The sequence below is a fragment of the Lissotriton helveticus genome, chromosome 7 (genome assembly GCF_964261635.1).
Source record: "Lissotriton helveticus chromosome 7, aLisHel1.1, whole genome shotgun sequence".
In the NCBI taxonomy this organism is placed as follows: domain Eukaryota; kingdom Metazoa; phylum Chordata; class Amphibia; order Caudata; family Salamandridae; genus Lissotriton; species Lissotriton helveticus.
In genome coordinates, this window is record NC_136068.1 from 1,044,422,471 (window position 1) to 1,044,449,584 (window position 27,114).

At 46.2% G+C, this 27,114-nt stretch overlaps 1 protein-coding gene across 1 annotated transcript in view; it reads left to right on the forward strand.

Moving 5' to 3' along the window:
- BIRC5 (baculoviral IAP repeat containing 5) overlaps positions 1–27,114 on the forward strand; it is a 122,817-nt gene that overhangs the window by 52,349 nt on the left and 43,354 nt on the right. The window contains exon 3 of the mRNA XM_078653876.1: positions 19,217–19,334. Coding sequence (XP_078510002.1) covers positions 19,217–19,334 — 118 coding nt within the window. The remainder of the gene's footprint in view (positions 1–19,216; positions 19,335–27,114) is intronic.

Here is a 27,114-nt window from a genome sequence, read left to right on the forward strand (position 1 = left end):
CGGCCAACATATTAGCGTCAGGCATCCACATTTAAACAAATTAAGAAATCAGACTGACCAGTAGCAATCAGTTTTGAGATTAAATCAGCCGGGGTATTCTTGGCCCATCTTGCCCTTCGGCCTTGATCAGTTAATGTAACTGAATATATGTGCATCTCAGCCACAGAAAAGTGGCCATCAGAGGATTAGGGTCACTGTGTATATCCCACTCTAACCTGAAATTAACAAGAGAAATTAAAAAGACATGCGGGGACAAAAATCTAATAGATTTATAGAGCTAGCGCCCCTCCCCTTGTGCTTGTTTTTAATTTCATTTCGCGGTCGAGATTTCAGCTTTGGACCACATTGAGTTCACTGTGGTGCATGCTGAGTTTGACATGGTCCCTGTTCATCAGAAAGTCTCATAAACACGGGTCACAGCTGTCGTCCAGGTCCAAGAATTTCCACAGTTCCTGCTGGTGATCACAGTTGATGCTAGTTGCCTCTGTCTTATATCCAATCAATGCTAGTGTTTCTGCACTGAAGTGGCAGAATTGAACTAGGCTTCAATGGATAACTTGCTTTTCTCAATATGTAAATTACTTTGTTCAAGTTAACTGCATAAGGTCATCTAGAAACTGCACTTTAGGACAAAATAGTTCGCACCATCAGGAGGTTAAAAAACAAAGACCGGTTTACAGGTGTTCGGTCATAGAGGGTCATAAACAGACGTCCTACTAATCCCATCGAAGAATTCTATCCTGCCTCCTGTACGAGAATTGAAGGAAACCTTTCCCTCACAAGATTGAAAACCAGCTATTGTGAAGAATGCCAAGTCCCTGGATTTTATCCTCTGCAACTGTCCGAGAAAAATCTCTGCTATAGCCAAAAACGCAAGCCTTCAACTCCGACTACTCTGATGCACCAGGCAGATCATTCCAGAGCAGGACTTAGACTGTAGTCCGGGCACTAGCTTCTCAAGACTGGACTACAGGAGCGGCTCCTCTCCAGGCTCCGTAAAGTTCATCTGGCACCCTGCCAGAGCTGTCACCCTGTCCTCCCAAAGTGTACTTTTCTGACAGCATCTGCCCAGCATGAGGTTCAAGAGCATGTTTGTGATCTTCTGTTCAGTTAGTACCTGATGTTTGTGAATACAGATGAAACATTTAAACATTACAGTGATTGTTACCATCATGGATGAGGTCCATTGTTCACCTTCAAGTCTGCGTCTCGCCTTTTGCAGCATGTGCACTCCTCAGACCTGTATCCTTTACTAACATTTCAATATTTTTTTTCTCCCGTCTGTGATTTGTTCCTCATAAGTTTCCTTCCAATCTGGCCATATCTTTCCACACAATTTAAAGCACTTTCTATAACCTCCTCCTGTGTCCTGTACCTTTTCTCTTCCCTCAAACCCCTATTTCCCCCTTTTTTTTTTTTTTTAGACAAACTCTCCAGTTCTCCTTGTTTGTTCTTATTCCCCCCCACCCCCTTATGTTACAACTGCTTTTAATTAAACACAAAGCATCCACCAAGGCCATAATATCATGGTGTGCAGAGGACTTTTCAATTTGGCTACAAACAGGGCCGTTTCGTGTAAGGAACATGTTTTATTGACTGGCTCTCCCCCTCTCTCTCTGGCTCACTCACTCACTCTCACTAACTAACTCACTCTCACTGACAGACTCTCCCACTCTCACTGACTGATTCTCCCACTCACTCACTCTCTATAACCGACTCTCACTGACAGACTCTCTGTCACTGACAGACTCTCTGTCACTGACAGACTCTCTGTCACTGACAGACTCTCTGTCACTGACAGACTCTCTGTCACTGACAGACTCTCTGTCACTGACAGACTCTCTGTCACTGACAGACTCTCTGTCACTGACAGACTCTCTGTCACTGACAGACTCTCTGTCACTGACAGACTCTCTGTCACTGACAGACTCTCTGTCACTGACAGACTCTCTGTCACTGACAGACTCTCTGTCACTGACAGACTCTCTGTCACTGACAGACTCTCTGTCACTGACAGACTCTCTGTCACTGACAGACTCTCTGTCACTGACAGACTCTCTGTCACTGACAGACTCTCTGTCACTGACAGACTCTCTGTCACTGACAGACTCTCTCTCTCACTGACAGACTCTCTCTCTCACTGACAGACTCTCTCTCTCACTGACAGACTCTCTCTCTCACTGACAGACTCTCTCTCTCACTGACAGACTCTCTCTCTCACTGACAGTCTCTCTCTCTCACTGACAGACTCTCTCTCTCTCACTGACAGACTCTCTCTCTCACTGACAGACTCTCTCTCTCACTGACAGACTCTCTCTCTCACTGACAGACTCTCTCTCTCACTGACAGACTCTCTCTCTCACTGACAGACTCTCTCTCTCACTGACAGACTCTCTCTCTCACTGACAGACTCTCTCTCTCACTGACAGACTCTCTCTCTCACTGACAGACTCTCTCTCTCACTGACAGACTCTCTCTCTCACTGACAGACTCTCTCTCTCACTGACAGACTCTCTCTCTCACTGACAGACTCTCTCTCTCACTGACACTCTCTCTCTCACTGACAGACTCTCTCTCACTGACAGACTCTCTCTCTCACTCTCTCACTGACTGACACTCCCTCACTCTCTCACTGACTGACACTCCCTCACTCTCTCACTGACTGACACTCACTCACTCTCTCACTGACTGACACTCACTCACTCTCTCACTGACTGACACTCACTCACTCTCTCACTGACTGACACTCACTCACTCTCTCACTGACTGACACTCACTCACTCTCTCACTGACTGACACTCACTCACTCTCTCACTGACTGACACTCACTCACTCTCTCACTGACTGACACTCACTCACTCTCTCACTGACTGACACTCACTCACTCTCTCACTGACTGACACTCACTCACTCTCTCACTGACTGACACTCACTCACTCTCTCACTGACTGACACTCACTCACTCTCTCACTGACTGACACTCACTCTCTCACTGACTGACACTCACTCTCCCTGACGGACTTGGTCTCCCTGACGGACTTGGTCTCCCTGACGGACTTGGTCTCCCTGACGGACTTGGTCTCCCTGACGGACTTGGTCTCCCTGACGGACTTGGTCTCCCTGACGGACTTGGTCTCCCTGACGGACTTGGTCTCCCTGACGGACTTGGTCTCCCTGACGGACTTGGTCTCCCTGACGGACTTGGTCTCCCTGACGGACTTGGTCTCCCTGACGGACTTGGTCTCCCTGACGGACTTGGTCTCCCTGACGGACTTGGTCTCCCTGACGGACTTGGTCTCCCTGACGGACTTGGTCTCCCTGACGGACTTGGTCTCCCTGACGGACTTGGTCTCCCTGACGGACTTGGTCTCCCTGACGGACTTGGTCTCCCTGACGGACTTGGTCTCCCTGACGGACTTGGTCTCCCTGACGGACTTGGTCTCCCTGACGGACTTGGTCTCCCTGACGGACTTGGTCTCCCTGACGGACTTGGTCTCCCTGACGGACTTGGTCTCCCTGACGGACTTGGTCTCCCTGACGGACTTGGTCTCCCTGACGGACTTGGTCTCCCTGACGGACTTGGTCTCCCTGACGGACTTGGTCTCCCTGACGGACTTGGTCTCCCTGACGGACTCGGTCTCCCTGACGGACTCGGTCTCCCTGACGGACTCGGTCTCCCTGACGGACTCGGTCTCCCTGACGGACTCGGTCTCCCTGACGGACTCGGTCTCCCTGACGGACTCGGTCTCCCTGACGGACTCGGTCTCCCTGACGGACTCGGTCTCCCTGACGGACTCGGTCTCCCTGACGGACTCGGTCTCCCTGACGGACTCGGTCAATAAATAAATTATTACCTGATCTATTTTTGACTATAATCAATAAACGGTTAGCTCAATAAATAAGAGTCAAGATACGAGGTAGCTGGAGTTGACAGGCTTTAATCAAGCATAAAAGGACAGGAACAGGACAGCCTGTACGGGAATGGGATGGCAGCTGCCGGGAGCAGGATCTGGGAGCATAAGGGGTAACATTTAATAACAGTGCACAATATTTATAGTTAAACAAATACATTGCATTCAATACAGTAGGCGTAGCAGTAGGCGGAGTTTGTAGCAGTCGCGAAAGAAGGCATAAAGTGGGTGTAACAAGAGGTGTGTACAGGGCGTATACATAGACATGTGATGTAAACGTAATAGAATATGTCATAAACGGGGCGGAAACATAGAGGGGGCTACCTGAGCAGCTGGGACCTCTAACCTAGTGGTGCGCGCAAACTGACAATGACGTGTTACTAGGGAGAACTGGGGGCTATGACTTCTGCGCTAGAAGAGGAGACTAAAGTCTGGAGTGTCAGAGCGACATGTACCTAAAGCCTATCTAGTATCTAGTGTTTAGAGAACATGTTGATAGAATCCAAAAGTTATCAGGGTAAAGGCTAACAGACATTAAGACTGGTGTATGCATTATTCTACATGTAGTGCGTGTGTGGAATATTCTATGAATATTAATACAGTATTTCTCTTACATGGAGACATAAAGGCTAGACCATGACGGAAACTATTGATGCGATTCAGTAGCTTAGGAATGCAGAGAAGGAGGGCTGGACTGATAACTAGAAACATAACATACTCTTGGCAGACTGGGAGGCAGAGCCAGGCCGAGCCGGGCACTGCGAGGCATGAAAGTAAGCTAAGGGTCAGGGATACAGGTGGGGGCTGTATCGCTCCTCGGAGAGGGTTCAGGAAACAGGAGCTGAATCTGAGTCCGGGCCCTTTTCAGGCCTAGAAACGGGGATAATTCAATGAATTAACGTGCACACTGTAAAATGTGGCAACGTAGCTTTACATAGGCCTGATATTCGTTGTATTCACGAAAACTGGAAACTGGCATACTAGAGATGGACACGACTGTAATTGCGTCTTTAATCGATCATAGGGGAATACATGCATATCGATCATGCACATATGACATGAGATGGGGAACACGTAGGCACATATAACATGGCAAAATTTACTTTTCCACATTCCCTCCTTGTGCCCTACGTTTCCATCAGGAAACATCTATATTCATGATACCATCTATCATTTCATACAGCATCATTTGCTCGTCTTGAATTGTCTTGGGACGGGACTTAGGACTAGGAATACAAGAGGTAGCACAAATGCCGCAAATCGCAGGGCCACATTGTATACAGAGGCAGCAACTGAATATGATCATTACTGCAATACCTAGGAATGACAATACTTTCCATCCCCAAGCAGATATAATACTCCAGAGCCAACCGGACCATGTCCAGGTGCCTGGATTCTGGTGTAACTGATGAGCAATTTTGTGAAGTCTGGTTATGGCTGAGTAAACAGACGGCGCGTTATTAGGAATGAAAATGCAGCAACTAGATCCGATGACTCTACATGCTCCTCCTCTATCGGCCAGTATGACGTCAAGAACGAGACGATTTTGGAGCACGACAAATCTCATAGCAGATTGCTCTTCAGTTAAGTTACCTAGAGCAGAAGTAGTCTCATTCACTACTGCTTCAAGGGTTCTGGTTAGTCTACGTATTAACTTACTATTCTGGATAGGACCTATAAAGAAAATGAAACTGCTCTAGAACAGTATACAGATTTCAATAGAGGTTTCTGTTTGATCGACAATTGGGGACTCAATCTCCCTTCTATGTCTGACGTGTACTAGATGTGTGTTTCTGTGATAATCAGATGGGGCTAGAAAAACTGGTGGCAGTAGGAAGGCAATGTAACATGTTCCATCCCAATCGAGGGGCAGACTAACATATGCGGTCTGACCACAAACAAAATAAGAATGACGTGAGGCTTTGAAAATAGATTTCCCACTGTCACTATACTCGACGGTAGTAGTACAATCACTATGTCCTACATGTGCGGAACCATTATTTCTGACACATAATTCGCCTTTGACTGGTAGTACTGAAATAGCAGGTAAGTCTGGAGTAGTATCAGACTGAACATTTAGGACCATAAAATTCGAAGAATAATTACCTAAATTATAAACTTCATTTTCTAGATCTAACCCTGTTCTATGGGGGAGACCTTGCTTGTCTGGAAAACATGTTCTATTCAGAAGGGACATATCATTGGAAGATGACGTTAACATGGACCATGCTCCTCACGAACCATTATGTGAAAACGGATAAGGAAAGAGTGGCAGAACTCCCTTCGATGTCTGGAAAGGGGGGAGTCGACCACACACCCAACAATTAGTAGCATTGCTGGTCTGGTGTGAATAGTGTAACATTCTGATGAATGCATTATTACGCATAGCAAGACGATAGGATAACTCGTGAGGAGGCAGATCACTAAATGTGTGCTCTACTGTAGCATTAGAAAACTTATTTACATGAGAAATTGGAAAACATAAATGCAATGCATAACTTGTGCAGGTAACCATCAAACTTAAAAACAATATAAAACTTAGAAAAACGATACATTGGGCAGAGTTTTGACTAACTCTCTCACTATGGGGGTCTATCTCATACATGTCAGATACCTGTCTAACCGTTTCACCCGAGGGGGACTTAGACAATTAAACTGGCTGACTTATTTTACTAGACCGGAGTTTCAACTTATACTCCTGCTGTGGAGTTTTCTCTAACAGAGGAACTTTTAGTTCGGGATTTAGAATAATGTCTTGTTTCAGGCAGTCTTTAGAAATGGAACAGTCTTTAGAAATGTCCTTTAAAAATAGCTTTGTTCGGACTCCATGGAATTTCTTGATATGGGACAGATGGACCCATCCCTTGCGGCCTTCCAACTTCACGGCCGTACGGGTGGTCAGAAGGACTAGTCTTGGCTCCTTCCAGCGAGGCTCCAGCGGACTTGAACGATCAAAGTTCCTTACGAGAACAAGGTCTCCTGGAATGACCTCGTGCGGTTTCACTTCAGTATTGTCTGGAAATGCAGCGGCAACCTGCGAACGACAAGAGTGTAGGGCAGACATCAAGGAAGCTAGGTAATCTGTCAACATATTACTGGAAACATCTGTAATACTGCGGGGTCTAGGTGTACCCCACATATTTGGGGGGCGGCCGAATACGACCTCATAAGGGGACAGACCTGATCTGGAGTGTGCGACCATTCGCATGAAGAATAAAGCGACTGGCAGGGCAACTAACCAATCTACACCTTTCTCTTTACATGTCTTAGCAATACGGATTTTCAGGGTCTGATTATGTCTCTCTACGAGACCGGCTGCTTCAGGATGGCGCACACAATGGAACTTCCACTGGTACCCTAACAGAAGGGAAACATGTTTCATTAGCTCAGATGAGAATGGCTGGCCGTTATCAGAATACACGACCCTAGGGAGTCCATAACGGGGGAAGAATTCACGAACCAACTGCTTGGCAGTGGTCGCTGCTGTGTAATCTGGAACTGGATATGCTTCTGTCCACCTGGACAAAGCGCATACAACTACAAGGACATACTTGAAACCTCGACATCGCTCCATCTGAATATAATCCATCTGGAGGACTTCAAAAGGGTGGTCAGGAGGTTGGAATCCACCTTGTTCCACCGGGACACTTTTACCTGGATTGAACTGACAACATATCATACAGGTACGGACTTTCTGCTTGGCTGCTGCTCGTAAATGCATGTTGAACCAAAGGTTCTGAATGCTGTCTAACATAGCTTTTTCTCCTAGGTGTGCTGGACTATGTGCGGTATTGATAATGACTTGAACCATAGAGTCGGGGAGAAACCATGTGGCTTTTCCCTTCGTCAACCATCCCTGATCTGTCTGGACCCCTCCTTGTTCGGACCATTTCTTGATTTCTTCAGGAGTAGCATGTAACTGTATGTCTATGACATCTTGTGTAGGGTCCTTAACTGTCATACAAGTAGTCTGTTCTGAAGTGGATGTCTGTGTCTTGTTAACTGGAATGTCTGGTGTCTGAGCTGTAAGCTTGGCTGTTCGATCTGCTAGATTGTTACCTTGGGAAATGATAGTAACTTTCGTATGTGCCTTGCACTTCATGATAGCGATAGCTGTCGGTAAATGTATTGCATCTAACAGAGCTTGAATGAGGAGACCATGCTGAATCTTGGTTCCATGAGAAGTCATGAAACCTCTCTCCTGCCAGAGCACTCCGAAGTCGTGTACAACTCCGAATGCGTAACGTGAATCTGTATATATGTTTACTTTCAGGTTCTTAGCACGTATGCAGGCTTGGGTCAGAGCAACTAGCTCTGCTGCTTGAGCAGACAGGGTGTCAATACGGTGTGTTTCAATAACTTCAGTTTCAGTAGTCACTGCATACGCGGCTACTAGTTCTCCTGTACTTGTTCTCGTACATGAACCGTCCACATAAAGTGTCAGGTCGGGATCAGGTAAGGCAATGTCTGTCAGGTCTTGTCTTGGCTTAGTCATAGTGTTAATAACTTCCACACAGTCATGTGTGGCAGGCTTTGAAGTAACTGACGGTAACAGTGTAGCAGGATTTAGAACGTTGCAGCGTCTGATTTCTATGTGTGGCTGGAACAGTGTCAGTTCATAACCTGTTAAACGTGCAATTGTCAAGTGCTGAGTCTGTGTTCGGTTTAAAAGAACTTCCACGGAATGTGGAACTTGTACTGTCAGGGAGTGTCCTAATACTATGGAATCACTTTGTCTGATTGCTAGAGCTGTAGCTGCAACTGACTTGAGGCACGCAGGCAACGCCTGGGCTACTGGATCTAATGTGCTCGAAAAATAAGCACAGGGCTTGTACTGTCCGGCTTGATCTTGTGTGAGAACAGATAATGCAGTACCATCACGTTCTGTGACAAAGTGTAAAAGGCTTACTGTAGTTCGGTGTAGCTAGAACAGGTGCTTGGCATAAGGCTTTCTTTAATTCATTAAAACTAAGTGTATGTTCAGATGTCCAAGGGAGGACAGTCGATACGGCTGCCTCCTGTGTCGTTAACTGTATCAGTGGCTTTGCTAGAAATGCATACTGAGGAATCCATTGTCTGCAATAAGAAGTGAGGCCAATAAAAGCTCGTACCTCCTTCTGTGTCTTGGGCTGTGGAAGACTCGCTATCAACTGGATACGGTCGGGTGTCGACTGCCTACCCCACTTGGACAGTAAGTGGCCTAAGTAGATCACTTGCTGGACACAGAACTGAAGCTTCGAAGGGGACACCTTGTGCCCCATCTCGGCTAGGAAATACAGAACTGTAAGTGACGCTCGCTCGCAATCACGTTCAGAACGGGCTGTGATCAGTAGATCATCTACATACTGGAGCAGGGCAGTGTCAGTTGGCATGTGAATATTGTCTAGTTGTCTTTTAAGTGCTTGACTGTAAATACTAGGGCTTTCTGTGAAACCTTGAGGAGCTCGTGTGAATTTATAGCTCCTTCCATTTAAACAAAAACCGAAAAGGTACTGGCTGTCTGGATGAATTGGAACACTGAAAAATGCATTCTTGAGGTCTATTACAGTGAAAAATGTAGCTTCAGAATCAATGGCTGTCAATAGGGATGAAATATCTGGGACTACTGGATACTGGGGTATGATACATTTATTAAGTTCTCGAAGGTCAATCACTAATCGATATACTGGGGGTGCATTTGGATCAGTACGTTTCATAACTGGAATGATAGGAGAATTACATACATTGGAGTCAGTTTCTACAACCACTCCTTGAGCAATAAGCTCGTCAATAATTTTGGATAAGGCTGCTACAGCCTCAGGTGGCAATCTGTACTGTCTGATTCGTGGCAGGACTATACCTTGCTTGAGAGTCACACGATGGGGTGTGATTTGCATAAAACCTACATCAGTTGGACCTTGCGCCCATAAATGCTGCGGAACATTGGACAATCTTGGATCAAAATCTCGTAATACATAGTGACCTTTAAAGTCGCGTAAAAACAATCGTATTCCTTCTGGAGAGCAGCAAATAACTGCACCTAATTCTTTCAATGTTTTAATGCCTAACAAATTTTCTGGACATGTTTTCGTAAGTAACAAATCAGTAGTTCGGGACAATGGACCAACTTCTAGAGTAACTGGCTTTGAAATCTCGTTCACAATAGGCTTTCCTGAAAATCCAAGGGAAACATTTCTAGAGCCTGAGAGCGGAGCCCCTGGAACCTCGTCATGACTGATAGTAGTCCTACTTGCCCCTGTATCAATCAGAAACTTTCTGTCTTTCCCTAATACTTGACTGTGTACATAGGGACCCTCTTGATCTACAGGTATCTCGATGAGAGGCAAGCCTACCTCCCTCTCTAGGCTGTTTCATGAATACGGTTGATACTCTGGATACTCTGCCTGGGCATACTGGTACATCTGCTGTGTAACATGCTGTGTTGCAGCAATAGGCTGCGGTGCTGGAACTGTCTGTTGTGCATTCTGTGGTGGCTGAGAAGTCTGTGAAACTTGTTCTTGTCTAGGCGGACGTGGTCTTTCTTTAGTTTTACCAGTGGCTATGTTGTGTTTCAGAACTGCACACTCGTTTATAAAATGACCTGGCTGTTTACAATAATTGCATGTCCCTTTAACGGGAGCTGCAGGATGACTGGCTTGATTCGGACCCCTCTTCTGACTGTCTTGCGGAACAGATTGTGCAACTAGTACTTTCATTTTCGTGTCTTTCATACGTCTCCTTTCGTGTTCTTGCTCTTCCCTGATTCTATTCTGGTGATACTGGAGCATCTGTAACATCTGTGACGGGGTACTAGCTTGCCAGGTACTTTCGACTTTCAAAACTCGATTTTTAACTTGTGGGCTTGAATTCTCGACTAGTTTAGTAACAAAAAGATGAGGGTATGACTCGCTACCTGTCTTCAAACCACTGTTGATAATGAAACATTTTTCGAATCTAGAATAAAAATCACTAGTATCTTCATCCTGTTTCTGTTTGCATGCTGAGATTGCATCCCAATCTTCCTTTTTCGTGGCTAGTAATCTTGGCAAAACTTGAATCAATAACTCTGGCAATTCTTTACATTTGTCCCCAAGACCGGTACCTGGTACTCTTATTTTATCTTCAGCTTCTAGAGCTGTCCAATCAATCTTTTTCTCTCCCACCTCCCATTCTTTTTCCTTGAGTTTTTCATATACCCCTGCGGGCAACAGGACCTTTAACATTTTAATGATATCTGGATACGTGTATTCTCCCATACGGAGCATGTCTTTTAATTCTCGATGGAACCCTGCTGGATCTTTGTTGTGACAGGGAATTAATTTCTTCATCTCTAAGAGTTCCATCTTTGTGATAGGGGTGTAAACAAATACTCGTTGCATTTCACCATCCGGTGTCCTAACTGGGTGTACTTCCCGTAACGGATGCTGTCTATCTATGTAAAATGGTTTACTTTCTGGAGGTGAGACGTGAACAAAATGCGGATTCAGAAACGTTCTATATTTGTGGCGCTGTTCTAGAATGACGCTAATTAAATCTGTACCTAAACCTTTCCATTTATACTGGAGTAACTCGTTCAGAACATCATGTAACGGACCTGGACCAGAATGTTGTGCCTCATACAATGTAATGAGGTGCTGGATCATATACATACCCACCAGTCGCTGCTCGGCTGGGGGCAGTTTCAGAAACATTTGTGCCACTATTTCGTCTGGAAAAGTGGTAGAATCAGTAATCCATCGGACTGCTGATCGGGCTAGTTCTTGTTCATGCATGGTACTAAGTTCACTATAACCGATTCGTGATTTCAGAATGTGATCGGTAGCTTGGAATACTTGCTCTAGAGAACCTTGTTCTGGTGCTGGAAGATGAAAAACTTTCTTGTGTTCTAGGCGTAAATGTCGGTCTGGAAATCTAGATTTACCTACATACGCTATTCTGGCGGTATTCTCGTCGTCTACCTCTTCAGTAGAAGAGTCGTTTTCCTTCTCGCTTACTTGTGCTGCTTTGCGTTTCTCGTGTAACCTTATTATTTCCTTACGAATTTTCTTGTACATACTCTCTATACTACTGAGTGTCCTGTGTTTTCCCTCGGCTATATTATCACTCCACCTTGTCAGAACTTTCATTTCGATCGGATCTTTATCTGGATAATCTTGTTCCCTTATTAAACAATTGATTAGAAACTTTAATAGCATGAGCTGGGTCTCAGCTTTCCTTAAAGACATGATTTCGCCAATACTTTCTGGATCATCTCCTGTACGGATGAATCGATATATTCTGTCTAGATCTTCTTTCATATTCGGTAGGGTGTCCAAATACTCGGTCACCCGTCTTACGCGCAATGAATATATGACCATATTATCGTCGCCTGGGACTGGATCATAACGGCATTCGGTAAGAGCTCGTCTGATATCTGCAACGGACTGATATTTGGGCGTACGCTGTAACGCACGTTCATGTAACTCGACTAACGTTATACGTTTGTGTGGCGGCGGGGTACCAGGAGGACCTCCTCCCGCGGCCCCTAAACTGGAATCGTCGACTGATACTCTTCGTGCTGGCAGAGTGACTGATGTAGCGGGAACTTGTATTACGGGCTGGACCGGGGGTACCGTAACAGGTACTGTAACAGGTGCCCCGGTGGCTGGAGGAACAGGAATTACATTATTTACAGGAGCTGGCGGAGCAGGATTCGCATATTCTGGGACTGTGTCGTCCAAGTAGGACGAGAGAAAAATATCAGCTGCGGTCGGTTTGTGACGTAGCTTAATCGGAACTAATGGCGGCGGAAAATTACATGGTGCTTCCGGGGTTGCTTTCGGCAAGCCCTCGGCAAGAAGAGGATACATACCCTTAATGAGGGCATTTCTCTGTCTGTCTGACTGTTCGGCTTTAACTCGTTCACCTACTTCGATTAATTCCCTTTCTTGGGCTCTTTCTGAGGATTCTCTACTTAATTCTGACTTTCTGATTTCTTTTTCGGTTCTTTTATGAGATTCTTTGCACCATAACTCGATGGCATCTTTCTGGGACTGTCTGGCTTTCTTTTTCCATAGTGCTTCTTCTACTCGCATGATGCACTCGGCATCCCACGTACCTGATACGGGCCATCTATACTTTTCCTCTAATTGTTTGGTGTACTCCACCCATAAATCTAGATTATAATATGGCACTTATGCCATGCTTTTGATACATAAAATGACCTGGACTGTCCCTAGGCGGGACAGGAACTGCTTCCTCGAGCAGACCTTTTCTAGTTTTTAACTGACGTAACTTTGAGAACAGAGGCATGGCTTAGACTGGAGTCTGGACACAATACAATACACGATAAACACAATAATAACTGAAAAACGAATCATTCATACCACGACATTGAAAACACATGGAATAACATTTAAAATAACAGTTCGGACAGAATATTACCTGGAATACTGAAAACAGAATACATGAATTTTCTCGAGAACAGAACTTACTAGAATGACTAGATGCACTGCTAAAACAGTACGAAACTTACCGGTCCCATAAAGAGACACGTCAGGACCCGCATCCATCTAGGTGGACACTTCGTGTTGAATCTGTGTACCCAAATCCACGGACCAGAGACAAATTAATTGACCCTGTCTAGATACTACCCCAGCAACGGTACTCACCGGGCAGCAAGAACGGAAGGCCTCGGACTGGACTGGACTGCTACGACGACGGACGAACTTCGGACTTCAGTTACAGGTGGGCCTCCGGATACCTCGGACCTTGGACTCTCGGCTTGGGCTCTGGTCGGGACTCGCCGCGTTCCTCCACCGCCTCGTCTGGACGCTGGACCGCAACCTCCGTCTCCTCCGTGGGCCTGAGGGATACTTGGAGCAGAAATATCTGCACGTGGCCGGTATGGTTCCGTCACGGCTGCAAAGGATCAGGGGGCCTGCGTGGCTTCTCCGGCGCGTGGGGAAAGGGCAAGTCCCTATTCGGGCGCCATTATGTGGTAAATAAATAAATTATTACCTGATCTATTTTTGACTATAATCAATAAACGGTTAGCTCAATAAATAAGAGTCAAGATACGAGGTAGCTGGAGTTGACAGGCTTTAATCAAGCATAAAAGGACAGGAACAGGACAGCCTGTACGGGAATGGGATGGCAGCTGCCGGGAGCAGGATCTGGGAGCATAAGGGGTAACATTTAATAACAGTGCACAATATTTATAGTTAAACAAATACATTGCATTCAATACAGGAGGCGTAGCAGTAGGCGGAGTTTGTAGCAGTCGCGAAAGATAAGGCATAAAGTGGGTGTAACAAGAGGTGTGTACAGGGCGTATACATAGACATGTGATGTAAACGTAACAGAATATGTCATAAACGGGGCGGAAACATAGAGGGGGCTACCTGAGCAGCTGGGACCTCTAACCTAGTGGTGCGCGCAAACTGACAATGACGTGTTACTAGGGAGAACTGGGGGCTATGACTTCTGCGCTAGAAGAGGAGACTAAAGTCTGGAGTGTCAGAGCGACATGTACCTAAAGCCTATCTAGTATCTAGTGTTTAGAGAACATGTTGATAGAATCCAAAAGTTATCAGGGTAAAGGCTAACAGACATTAAGACTGGTGCATGCATTATTCTACATGTAGTGCGTGTGTGGAATATTCTATGAATATTAATACAGTATTTCTCTTACATGGAGACATAAAGGCTAGACCTTGACGGAAACTATTGATGCGATTCAGTAGCTTAGGAATGCAGAGAAGGAGGGCTGGACTGATAACTAGAAACATAACATACTCTTGGCAGACTGGGAGGCAGAGCCAGGCCGAGCCGGGCACTGCGAGGCATGAAAGTAAGCTAAGGGTCAGGGATACAGGTGGGGGCTGTATCGCTCCTCGGAGAGGGTTCAGGAAACAGGAGCTGAATCTGAGTCCAGGCCCTTTTGAGGCCTAGAAACGGGGATAATTCAATGAATTAACGTGCACACTGTAAAATGTGGCAACGTAGCTTTACATAGGCCTGATATTCGTTGTATTCACGAAAACTGGCATAATAGAGATGGACACGACTGTAATTGCGTCTTTAATCGATCATAGGGGAATACATGCATATCGATCATGCACATATGACATGAGATGGGGAACACGTAGGCACATATAACATGGCAAAATGTACTTTTCCACACGGACTCCGTCTCCCTGGCGGACTCCGTCTCCCTGGCGGACTCCGTCTCCCTGGCGGACTCCGTCTCCCTGGCGGACTCCGTCTCCCTGGCGGACTCCCCTCCCTCGCCACCACCCTCACACAGCACCTGTAACCCCGAGCCCTCCTCTGCCGCCTTCCCATTGGCTGGAAAGAACCCCCTCTCATCGCGGGGCGCCGCCCCTCACGCCCCCCACTGGCCATGAAGTTTCAGAGCCCTGCTTGGAAACTTTCTCCTGTCTCTTGTGCTTGGAGGAGGATTTAGGGAGGAGGGAGAAAGGGATTGCAGGCAGAGAGGACCCCTGGTTCCGCAGAGCATCCTACAGCCCGCGCCTGCTGTGCATTCACTCGCCTTGCTCTGTGATTTATCACCACTGGTTTCCAGCAGTCCAGAGATGGGTCCCTCGCTGGTTCTGGCACTGGCAGGGCTCCTGACACTGTTAGGGTCCCTTCAAGGGGACCTGGGGGAGGGGCCCCCCGCAGCCCCGACCCCTCTGGCAGCGACGGAGCCCCCGCAGGCAGCAGCCCGGGACCCGCGCCTCAAAGTGAGAGTCCAGGGCAGAGCTGGGGACAAAGCAGTCACCACCGAGCAAGAAAGCAGCCAAGGTCCCCAAGCCGGAGTGAGTGCGTTATCTTCTTGAGACAATTACGTGATCTAGGACTCTAATAATTAATTCATTAATTACTCGATGTATTATTACTATTATTGTATTATGTACGACTGTCAATTAATTAATGATTCGATTTATTACTATTATTGTATTATCTATGACTGTCAATTCATTAATTGTTCGGTTTATTATTACCATTATTTTATTATTGTCTAAGACTGTCTAGTAATTAGTTAATTATTCGGTTTGTTATTACTATTTCATTATTATTCAGGCAAGCCTAAGCATTTTGTGCAGCACTTAAGTCGAGGTATTTTGTACGTGCATTTATTTTAGTCTATGAAGCGCCCCACGCTGCCAAAGGTGATCGATGTCACGAAGTCAGAACTTCATCATTCTTGGGTTATAAAATTAACTACCGTAAAATAAGGCAATGCACTGCTGAGTGGCAGCATGCATGAGAATTAGCCTCCTTTTTTTTCTTCAACTCCATTAACACTGCAAACTCTTGTGGGGTGTCAGAGTTTGAAGTGAATTTCAGATCGTCCGAACGGACATTGCCTTGAAACACTACCCATTTAATTCTTGTGTTCAGAAGAAAGCAAGTTTGATGATGTTGAAATGACATCTTCTTTCCTTCATCCTTTTTTATTTTTTTTTCAAATTAAAGTCATTAAAACAGTTACAAGCCAACAATATAGTTAAAACGCAAGTTATTCAATAGATCATAAAATAGAGCACCAGTGGCCATACTTGGGTAAATCTAAAAAAAGGGAATTGATTGGACATAAGAAATGTAAAAATGACTGACAGTATGAATGAATCCTATCCCTTCATAATATCTATGTGTAACCAGGTGTGAGACCCATTAGGCTCTGACTGACCGGCTCCCAGACTTAACTTACTACACCTGGAATTATTTAGAACGAGCGCCAATTACAACCCACAGAGGAATACAGACTCCTTCCACCTAGACAAATAGATTAAGCTATTGGCATTGTAAATGACACTGCCATTTATTTATCTGTTTTCAAAACCAACAAATATAAAAAAATTGTCATTTACAATGCCAATAGCTTGGAACGTAATCAGAATAATCTCATGATGGGCAATGTCAAATGTTACTGATGAATACAGAAATATCTTGAGCACTGACACCAATGAGATATGATATATAATGTGTGGGGCTGTGTGTGCGGCTCTGTGTGGATAGCTTTTTTTTGTAGGTGGCTCTGTGTGGGGGTGGCTCGGTCTGTGTGAGGGTGGCTCTGTGAATGACTGTCTGAGGGTGGCTCTGTGTAGATGGCTCTATGTGAATGACTGTGGGTGGTTCTGTGTGTGTGTTTGTGTGGGTGGCTTTGTGTGTAGCTCTGTGTGGGTGTAAATGCAATAGGTCATGCATTTGTGAGCGATTAAGCTATTGGCATTGTAAATGACAACGCGATTTATTTAACGATTAAGCTACTGGCAATGTAAATGACAATTCCATTTATTTATGATTTAAAAAAAAGTCATGAGCAATGCCAATAGCTCTACCTTTAATAATGCCGAGACCATTGCATTGTAAATGCTTGTTTACCATCTGTGCCACGCCCTGCAGTCCAAGCGGTGAGGCCACAACCCCTGTATATCACACAGTGATCAAGCGTACCATCTGTTTCTCACCCAGCGGTCCAAGGGACTAAACTACCCTCTCCTTTCCACGCGTGCTATCTGAACAAGATGACCTCTGGGGGCCCTGTGACTATATGGCTCAAAGACCTAAATTACTAACAGTCTCTGTTAGTGGCTGGACACTCCGGTTACATTTTTGCTTTTTTCCTAGTTTGCCACACGCCAAAAGCTGGGACTAAGGATCAGATGAGTCTCTTACCCATTGATGGCGGCTTCAGGAGAGACCTTTGCCCCGCGGATGAGTTTGGGTCTGAAGACTGTTTCAAAGCACATTGGTTTCGGCCATCATTTTATACATTACATGAAGCGTCATAAAGCAATTTGTACTTTTCTTTGGAAACAAATCTTGGCCTAGTCATGGGGCTATAAATCTGCTCATTTGATAAGTGTAGGTGGGTCTCGAACTTGTGTGGACACAATGTGGGGCTAGTGGATATGTGTCCAAATATCCGTCTGGGTGGCATGTGCTCACTGCGTGTAGTGTGCATGCTGTGTTCTTTTTGGCGAAGTGCTCCTAACTTAGTGTGGCACCTGACTGGTGTTTTGGGAATGTGCTCCCCAACCGCCAAACCTGTTTTATTGGGGCCAATCTCCTAAGATCATTGTGGCATTGCTGCCTATATGTAGGATCGATCTGGGTTTTCCTGCTCGTGTGTTTGTCTAAGGGTTGCCCGTCACCCTACCTGTGATCAGTGCTTCAGGCCTAGGTCACAGGGCCTCCCTTCCCATTTACTTCTGACTCTGGGTTGAGGGGGAGGTCATATCGGGTGATTTCAACTCTGTGAATTGAGTTCGTGCTTACATGTGTACATGTATCCTAATATGCATTGATATTGTATTTTCCAATATTGACATCAAGAAAGAATTTTCATTATCTGGTTAAACATTTTGCCAGGACCACTTTCTTTGCGCTGGTTTTTAGTTGAAAGCAGATTCAACTAAGTTATATAGTGAATGGATGTGTAGGGTGTCGGCAGAAGAAGAATGTGTAATGAGGTATGGCAAACATTGTATTCGGCCACAATGGGTTACAGCAACAGCAGCCTTTTCAAGAAAACCTTTTGACCCCTGTCCTTTAAAATAAAATTAACTTTTGACCTTTACCCTTTTCTCTCCAGCAGCTTTGCTTCATTCACTCTGCATTTTACAGCCGTGTCTTTACCTCTCGCTTCGTCCTCCTCTTTTCATGCAGCAACTTGTCCTTCGCGGTCACGCCTCTGCTTGTGCAGCGGATGCTTGACCATGTTACACCTCATTGCTGCTGACTTAACCTCTGCACTTGTCTAGATTGTTCCACTTTCTTGCAAAACCTTCTCGCTCCCTCCAGTCTCTGTATTCCATCCCTTCTGGAGCTCTTTCCCCACCTATCTCCATGTGCTACTCTCTCTTGCCCTCTCACCATGACTGCTGTACCATTGCGTTGGGTAACAAACTAGCCTTCCCCTTGAACGAGTACTTTACAAATACATGTTTTGCAGTGTTTATAATTCTTACTTTGTGTTGCCGAGTCTCTTGATGCCCTGTGCCATAGAAAAGCTGCTCAGTCCTTGGAGCGTTAGAGGGCCAAAGAAGGGAAGAACAGGTTGGGCTATGGCTTTTGGCGCATGATTAACAGTGAGCCGTGCTCTTCTGAGTTTGGATGGACTTGCGACCTTATGCTCTTGATATGGTCAACATCCCCTGGAAAATCCAGAACATCTCCCTATATCTTATCAGTGTTTGAAAGACCAGCGGGTAATGTACATTTGATTGCTCCCCTGCGGGGTTGAGCTGTGGTATGTGGCCCTTTAATTGGCCTGCTTGAGCTGAAGGTGGTTTGAAAGCTGTAAAACTGATCTTGAGATTTTCTTTCTTTTGTAGGGATGAACATAGGAAGCATTCGTCTGCATGTGCATTTTTGACCCTAAAGAAGAAGACTGAAGATTTAACCTTGTGTGAATTTCTCAGATTGGACAAGGAAAGGACTCGCAATAAGATTGTACGTATTACTGGACACTGAAATGTTCTGTGTATAAAGATTACAATGTGCTACTTAGAGGTGTGCAACATTTGTGTTATTATCCAAAATTTCGGGGAGATGCAGAAGCTGCATTTGCTACTATATTTTGGTGTAAAATACATACGTGGATACCAGGACAGATGTCGCACTAAAAATATAGCGCACAAAATGCAAGCACAACATCTTCTTCCATTTTGGTCGTTCTAGTTCCTGTGCGCTAGTGCTAAGTTTTTGCTGTGAACTGCACATAATTGCGTGCTGGGGCATGATGGCATAATTAGGGGAATTTTGCATAATGTGACCATGCCAAAATTAAGATTAAACCAGTGAACCTGAAATTTTGCCCAGGCCTAGTTCTCTGCCGAGCAGGCATGTAGAATTCATTCTTTGTCTCCAACCGTCAGTTGTGTTTATTAAAACGTTTTGTCAAGTGTTGTTTTCAAGGATTTAAACCCTGTATGCTTCCAGATTAAAATTGTGAAATGTTTTGGTCTCCTGTCACTCGATCCTCTAGGCCCATACCAGATTCCCAGCCCCACTTCATAGGCACCATTTCCTTGCCAGGTTACGTTTTTCAACTATCACTCCATACACAGAATGTAAGTTTCCTTCTCGGTAGATCTACATGATTCAGGATCCCCAGTATTACAAATTGGGGCAGTAAAGGCAATTTAAATTATAGGATCTGACCAAACTCTTGCAGTTTACTTCACCACTATTACTGTATCATACTACAGCCCCAAATTGTGTCTAGAAAAGTGCCTTTCTCTTTAGCACTTAAAACAATATGTTGTTGGATCCCATTCAGTTCTATAGAGCCCAATCATGTTGTATTAAATCTTATGAAGGATTTTTAACCGGATCAGGCATAGCCAAGTTTTGTCACAACTTCCTATGGCCCATTAGAGCTGCTTCTCAGTCTGTCTTCCATTGCGCCTAGGTCTTTCTCCTGTTTTCTCCTTGATGTCTAAACCTGCCTGGCATTCCGTCAAGGGTTCTGTAGGAGGTGGATCTTGCGCCTCTTCCTAGCCCCCCCCCCACCCCCCTCCTCAAGGAGCCCTCTATTCTCTAGCAGTGCAAATTCAAGGCTCTCAGTCCAGTCAGTCCCTGGAAAGCCTGTTTCAGTTTGGTGCACTTAAAATATCTGACTTCGACTGCAGGCTGGAAAGGTTTTTACCCCACTCCACCCCTTTGAGCAGGCCCCACTTTGCAATATCACTGCGATCCCATGCTTTAAACCCTCTTGATTAACGGATGTCCTTCAGCATTTCCCCTTCCAACAGTGGTATTTCCTAATCTTACAGTATCCCAGGCCAATAATGATGTCTGGGTTGCTGGCAGTAGGGTTGATATTCTCTTGCCACCATATATGTAGTGAATGTGCATCCCGGAGAAGGAGTATTCTTGTTTGCCACAGGGTTTTTGCCTCCACATGAGTCCCATGGAGAGGTGCATAGCATGGGGTGAGCATACCATTGGGAAATTGTCCAGTCTGCATCTAGCACCATAACATTATTTAAGTTCCCTTCCAGTATATGCAGAAGGGAGGCTGTCTTGGTAGGGGTGGGTAATATACTCCTGGACTAGTCTGGGTGGTGCATAGGCTTTGATTATTGTGATGCTTTGCCACCCCCATTTCCCTGCTATCCCAACTACTCATCGATTAGATTCTGACTATTTGAAAAGGGGTGCTTCTATCAAAGATAGCCACTCGTCCGGGCCCATGAGAGAAACTTGCATGTGCTAGGGATACATACTGACCCCACTCCAGGAACCTACATTCGTTCCCCACCAGGTGTGTTTCTTGGAGAAGCACAATATCCGGCTCTTGCCACTGTAGGTACTGAGACCCTTTATTTTACTGTCCAGGGCATCCACCTTCCAGGAGTTTGTTTTAAGTCTCGGTTTTGGACTACAGGTGTCAACCTAGTGGGTTTAATGATCTTTCTGTGCTGTTTCCCACTCATTGTCCGTGTGCTCCTCAAAAGTACTGGGTGATCTGAGAACATTTTGATTTAGGTCATAACGAAGACCTCACCTCTTTCTGCTCCTCCACCACCCCACGTCTTCTTTAAATCCCCATGAGCACAAAAATCACGTTATCCAACTTGACAATTTCTCCCCACCACTGCCCCATTAACACAAACCTTCCTTAGACCAAATAAATGTGTTTTCTATTGTAGTACCACCATTATAGTTTACCTGCCCTATCAGTGGTTGTGGCCACCAAAGGGAGAGGTTTATTTCCGGTGAGTGCCCCATCATAGCCAGATAACTTCTTACCTGCACCTCAGGTGCCCCCCTCTTCCCTCCCATCTGAACCCATATGTCTCAGCTGTTGACATCTTATCTCCAGTGAACTCCATAATGCATCTATCTAGATCATGTTCTGTTCCTCCTCCATTGCTCAGGTATTTATCGCTTTGCTGTTTATCCCCAACAGTGTCGGAGTCTCCTCCTGAGAGCATTTCCCTGGGGTTGCGATTTGAAGGTAAAGGTTTTGTATGTCTGCCTCTTTAGCACTTCAGTGTTTGCTGGATGTCCTTTGTACCTTAGGTCTTACTACAGGAGACAATGGTGTTTCCGGGCAGCGTTAAGATCCGCTATCCTGCAGAGCATGAGTCTTTGCTCTATGCAGCCCTATGCCTCCGGGCATTTCAGAGAAGTGATATTTGTCCTGGAATATCCAACTGACACCAGTCCGGTTCAATGGGGGGAGGGGGGTCTCAAATTGGGTAGAGGCACCTGAGAGGGCCTCCGGCTGTCCCCATTGCTTTTTTGCAGTAGCCATTGAACCACTGGCTCGGTGGATATACAGTGATGTGTTGCTGCGGGGACTTACGTGGGATCCTGACTAGGAGGATGCGAGTTTGCTCTATGCAGGGAACCTACTCCTTTTCTTGATAGACCCTGAGTGCTTGGTCCCAAGGGTCCAAAAGATCATGGCCATGTTCGGGACGTACGCAGGAATCTGCATCAATTGGTATGGGAATCCACATTAACTGGAATAAATCGGCGGCAAACCCCCTGACGGACTGGACACCAGGGAAGGACTGAACATGCCTAGTAAAATGAGCCTGCTGGATTTAGATACGTAGGGATTTTTTGTGATACCAGACCTGGCAGGTTTATCAATGACAGTTTGGGGTGGGTGCTGGAGGTATACAGGAACGACGCGCTGGCACACGGCTCCTACTTTTTCAGTAAGACTGTTCATTTGGGCAACATCAGCGGCAAAACTATGTGGGACTAAGTCCATGCCTACCATCAGAACATGTTGACCTAATTCCTGGCTAGCTCTCAGTGCGCAGTCTCGACCTCTAAACCTTGCAAGGTACCGGATGGTATATGCAACCTCAGAATATGACCACCCTGATTTCTCAAGGAGATCGTGGGTACAGTTCTACCCTTTTGTTTTCAACTTTGGCATGCCCAAAGAGACACAAGGTACATGAATTGGCATTTAAAAAATGTATTGAATTGAGATGAGGTGTACGTGCACAACCTGGTTTGGATATCAACTAGATCTTTAGTTTTGTTGTGCTCCCGAGGTAACTTTCTCTGGTCTAGAAAGTGAGGTTCTAAATCAACAGTTGCGCCCCCTTGTGTTCGCGGGTCGTCCCCCTGGGCGCTATCTGGACCCTGCTAGGGGTTATTCTGTTAAACAAATTTTCAGTCCACAACTTAAATAAAGAGGATACTTAAAGAATCGGTTAATTGGTTTAAATGTATTATCCACAATACATGAATTTAGGGTCTTCAATCCATGATTTTTCAAGTGTATATTCCCATGAAGTTATCCTTGGTAATTACACAACAAGTTGTTTTACTCAATGTGTTCCAATGCATTTCGGGCAGATTGCCCTTCATCAGGGAACAGCGCTGTAATATGAAAAAGACATGAAATACAATGAGGAAACTTTCCTGGACTTAATGTATGAAATACTGTTCATTTGGTGTGAGGTGAGTGTAACATGCTTCAGTCTCGGCGCTACACAAGTGCTCACACCCAGTCAACAGATCTGGGTATAATCCATCACCGTTCTTTAGCCCACTCTGCCACCCCAGTTCAGACATGGCCATATACAAATAAGTTGGCAGGGTATGCTCCGGCGTGAGTCCCTTGCTCACTTTGCCACTGGATTCAAGCAAGCCTGGCTGAAGACTGATGTAATGCCAGAAACCGGTCCTAGGAAGCTTGTTTCTGGTCCAGGGAAGGCATGGCTTGGCAGTTCGGGCTGGACTGTACCCATGAGGCACAGGGTCAGACTGATTTGCATATGGCCATGTCTGAACTGGGGTGGCAGAGTGGGCTAAAGAACGGTGATGGATTAAACCCAGATCTGTTGACTGGGTGTGAGTGTTTGATTGGTTCAGATGCTCCGTCCATCACCACCCCCTTTTGTACCGGTTTGTTAGACCTGGCACCCTTGGCGTGGGTCTCCCTTCCATTTTTGCTGTTGCCTCATGTGTTTTTCTGGTGTTGGATGCTTTGGGCACTGTGCCACTGCTGTCCAGTGCCACAGTGCGAGTGCTCCCTACTGTAAAATGTATGTATTGATTAGTGGTTCCATGATTGGATATTTGGTTTACTTGTCAGACCCTAGTACAATGCACAGTGTGCCCGGGGCGTGTAAATCCAAATGCTGCTAGTGGGCTTGCAGCACTGGTTGTGCCACCCACAGAAGCGGCCTTGTAAAATGTGTCTAAGGTCTGCCATTGCAGAGCCTCCGTGCAGTCTCGTACTGTCATGCTGACTGGGCAAGTGCACCCACTTGCCAGTCCCGAAACCTTCCCTTTTCTTCATGTTAGTCACCCCTATGGTAGGCCCGAGGGCAGGGTGCATTGTAAGTATAAGGTAGGACAAGCCCTGATGTGTGCGGCATGTCTGATAGTGAAGAACGAAGATGGCTGTAATTCACTATCGCAAGGCTACCTGTTCTCCGTAGGCGAGGCTAGGCTGCTCGATTGTTACATGTTTATAATCCTAGCAAGCTCAGAGAACCCGGTAGAAATTCGAGTTTAGTATGCCTGGATAAAATACATCTTTTAGTAAAGGTTATTTTAATATTCTGTGTTTGCAAATAACACTTTTAGAAAGTAGGTATTTGCTTGCCTAACCATTTCAGCCTGCCTCTGCTAGGTTGTGTATTCCTTGTCTAAGTTTGTGTGTGACAGGACTAGGGAATTCCAGGAGACCGGCTGGGGCCACCCGGTGGTAAATAGCGAGATCAGCAACTAGATGGGAGGGAGGAGTTGCACCTGGGACCTGAATAGGGCTGGGCCTTCCCTCTAAAATGCCGCCTCCACCCCCTGTGGTGTCTGATGTCTCTGCCCTGCACACTGAAAGAAGAGAAGGAAGACTGTCAACAGAGTACACCTGGACTGTACTTGCCTTCCACAATGCTGGTTCCACCTCCTGTGGGGATCTGATGTTCCTGCCTTGCATGGTGAAAGGAAAGGAGCAGGCTGGTAAACTGAGTGCTCAGGGACTGGTTTGGACTGGGCACTGGCCCCTCTCCCCTTAAAGAACAAAGGATTATGGGGTATAAGTATTGGGATCTTGATCCCATGAAATTGGATCACTCCTGGAACTGACAAGACGAAACCGCTGCTGAGGAGAAGGAACCGGAAGAAACGGAGGAGAGACTATTTCCAAGCTGAAGTGCTGCTTGGGGGATGGGCCTGCAGTGGTTGCCTGAACTGCCTAGCGAGGAGGAAAGACTTTGTGGACTCTACCTATCCTCAACTTGTGCAAAAGACCTCCAAGGGCTTGGAAGAGAGCTTGCCCCTGACCAAAGTCCCAGGCCCTTCACTTCACCAGCCTTTGTGAATTGCTACTGGAAACAAGTGGCTACAGAGGTAGGGAGCTGTGATGACTCTCCCGACCAGCCGGGGTCCTGTTGGGACCGCACACTTGAGCAACGTCCGCCTCGAACAACGCAAGCTCTGCGCTCACCGATGCCCATCAACGAGCCGTGGCCTGCACCGCAACAGAAGGGACACTGCAACGCCTCGCTACACCGAATCGAACTGGTCTGACCGCCGCGTCACTGCTGCTGACATCGAGTCCTGTGACCGCACCGGAGTTGGGCACCGCCCGACTCGCAACGCTGTCCAGACTGATCGATGCCAGCTCCTGAACTCCGGCTCGAACGCCGCAATGTAAAGCTGAAAAGCACCACAAAGAGCAACGTCCGCCCCAAACAACGCAAGCTCTGAGCTCACCGATTACCATCAACGGGCCGTTGCGTGCCACGCGAAGGTAGGGACACTGAACTGCAACGCCTTATTTCCTACTTTTGTATTGTAAATAGTGTGGACTGGGATAATGAAATATAAATCGTATTTTTTAACTTATCTGTTTTTAGGATGTAGATGATTGAATGTTCTTTTATGATTTTAAATTAATCGAAATAAAGAATTTCTGAACGGAGTGGGCCCGGACCGCCGCGGTCCACCGGATTTGTTAAACTCTGTTCTTTCAGCACGCTGTAGCCGTGATGAAGATCAATACAAAATGGTCAGGCGATTTAGTTGATGCTTCCGAAGTTAAATTTGCCCGGCGTTAAACGCCTCTAATACCATACAAAGTTATCCAATAAAGAGGCAGGCGCTGGAGGCAGGAAGACAGGAAACACGTTTTATTCCGACGGAGCAGAACACGTCAGATCGGACAACAAGGTATCGTCTCGAGGTGCTCTAACAAGTTTCTCTGAGGCTTCGTCTTTTATACACTGGTTTAAGACATGTGAACACTCTTTATTACAACAGAGACATTGTGAAGTATGAGGATGACATCCCCGGCACCCCCCCAGTTCCGGCCCATTCCAACATGACAACAGTAGAGGCCCTTACCCCTCATACAATAGGAGGGGGCTATCACGCAGCTGAGTGTTCTGCCAATTCCTTTGGAATGTGTGCGCCTGATCGAATCTCATGGGGTGGGGAGGTCATGATCAATAGTAGCTCCGTTGAAGAGGGGCGAGTGCATACAGTAGTGGGCAATAAACTGTATTCTCAGGCTGAGGGATGACCAGCGGTCCGTGCAGACAATCCGGCTCAGAGGTCGGGGTCATCAAAGGAGGGGTATTCATGGAAGGAAAGGAGGTGTTGGTCAGGCGCGGGGTGTGATTCTCAGAGACAGTCATGCGGGAGGGGAGGGCTTATGACTTGTGCATGTGAGAGCGGGGGCAGCCAGGGTGCGTGGGGGATGCTTACAGGGTCAGGGAAGTGCGCCAACGATCGATCGTGAACAGGGAGACCATGATACCTAGAATGGCTGTCGTGTATGTTCATACGTGAGTCTGCAAGATGGCGCAGATGATGTTCAGTACAGGAACTAAAATTCCACAGTCCTCCCTTTTTAACACGTCTCGCCAGCTTGTCAGTTCGGATTGATCCCCATGAGACCACGTACCTCTATCTCGTAGAGGGGACTCATGTGCTCAGTTTTAAAGTCCAGAGTCTTAGGGCACATACAGTTGGTAATGAGTGAACACAAAGGTGGTAAACATTGAATACCCAAGCAACACCCACACAGTATCATGATTGGTATCAATATAAACGTAAACAATCTCCATCCCCAGTCCTTCAAAGTGTTCCAGAACCAGCCTCCAAGCGACCATCCTTCCTGCTCCTGGTGAACCTCTGTGGACAGTCTGTGAAGGTGTTCGATTGCCTTGTAGACTGAATGCGAGTTATCTGGTACGTAGGTGCAACAGCTGGAGCCGATGATGCGGCATGCACCTCCACGGTC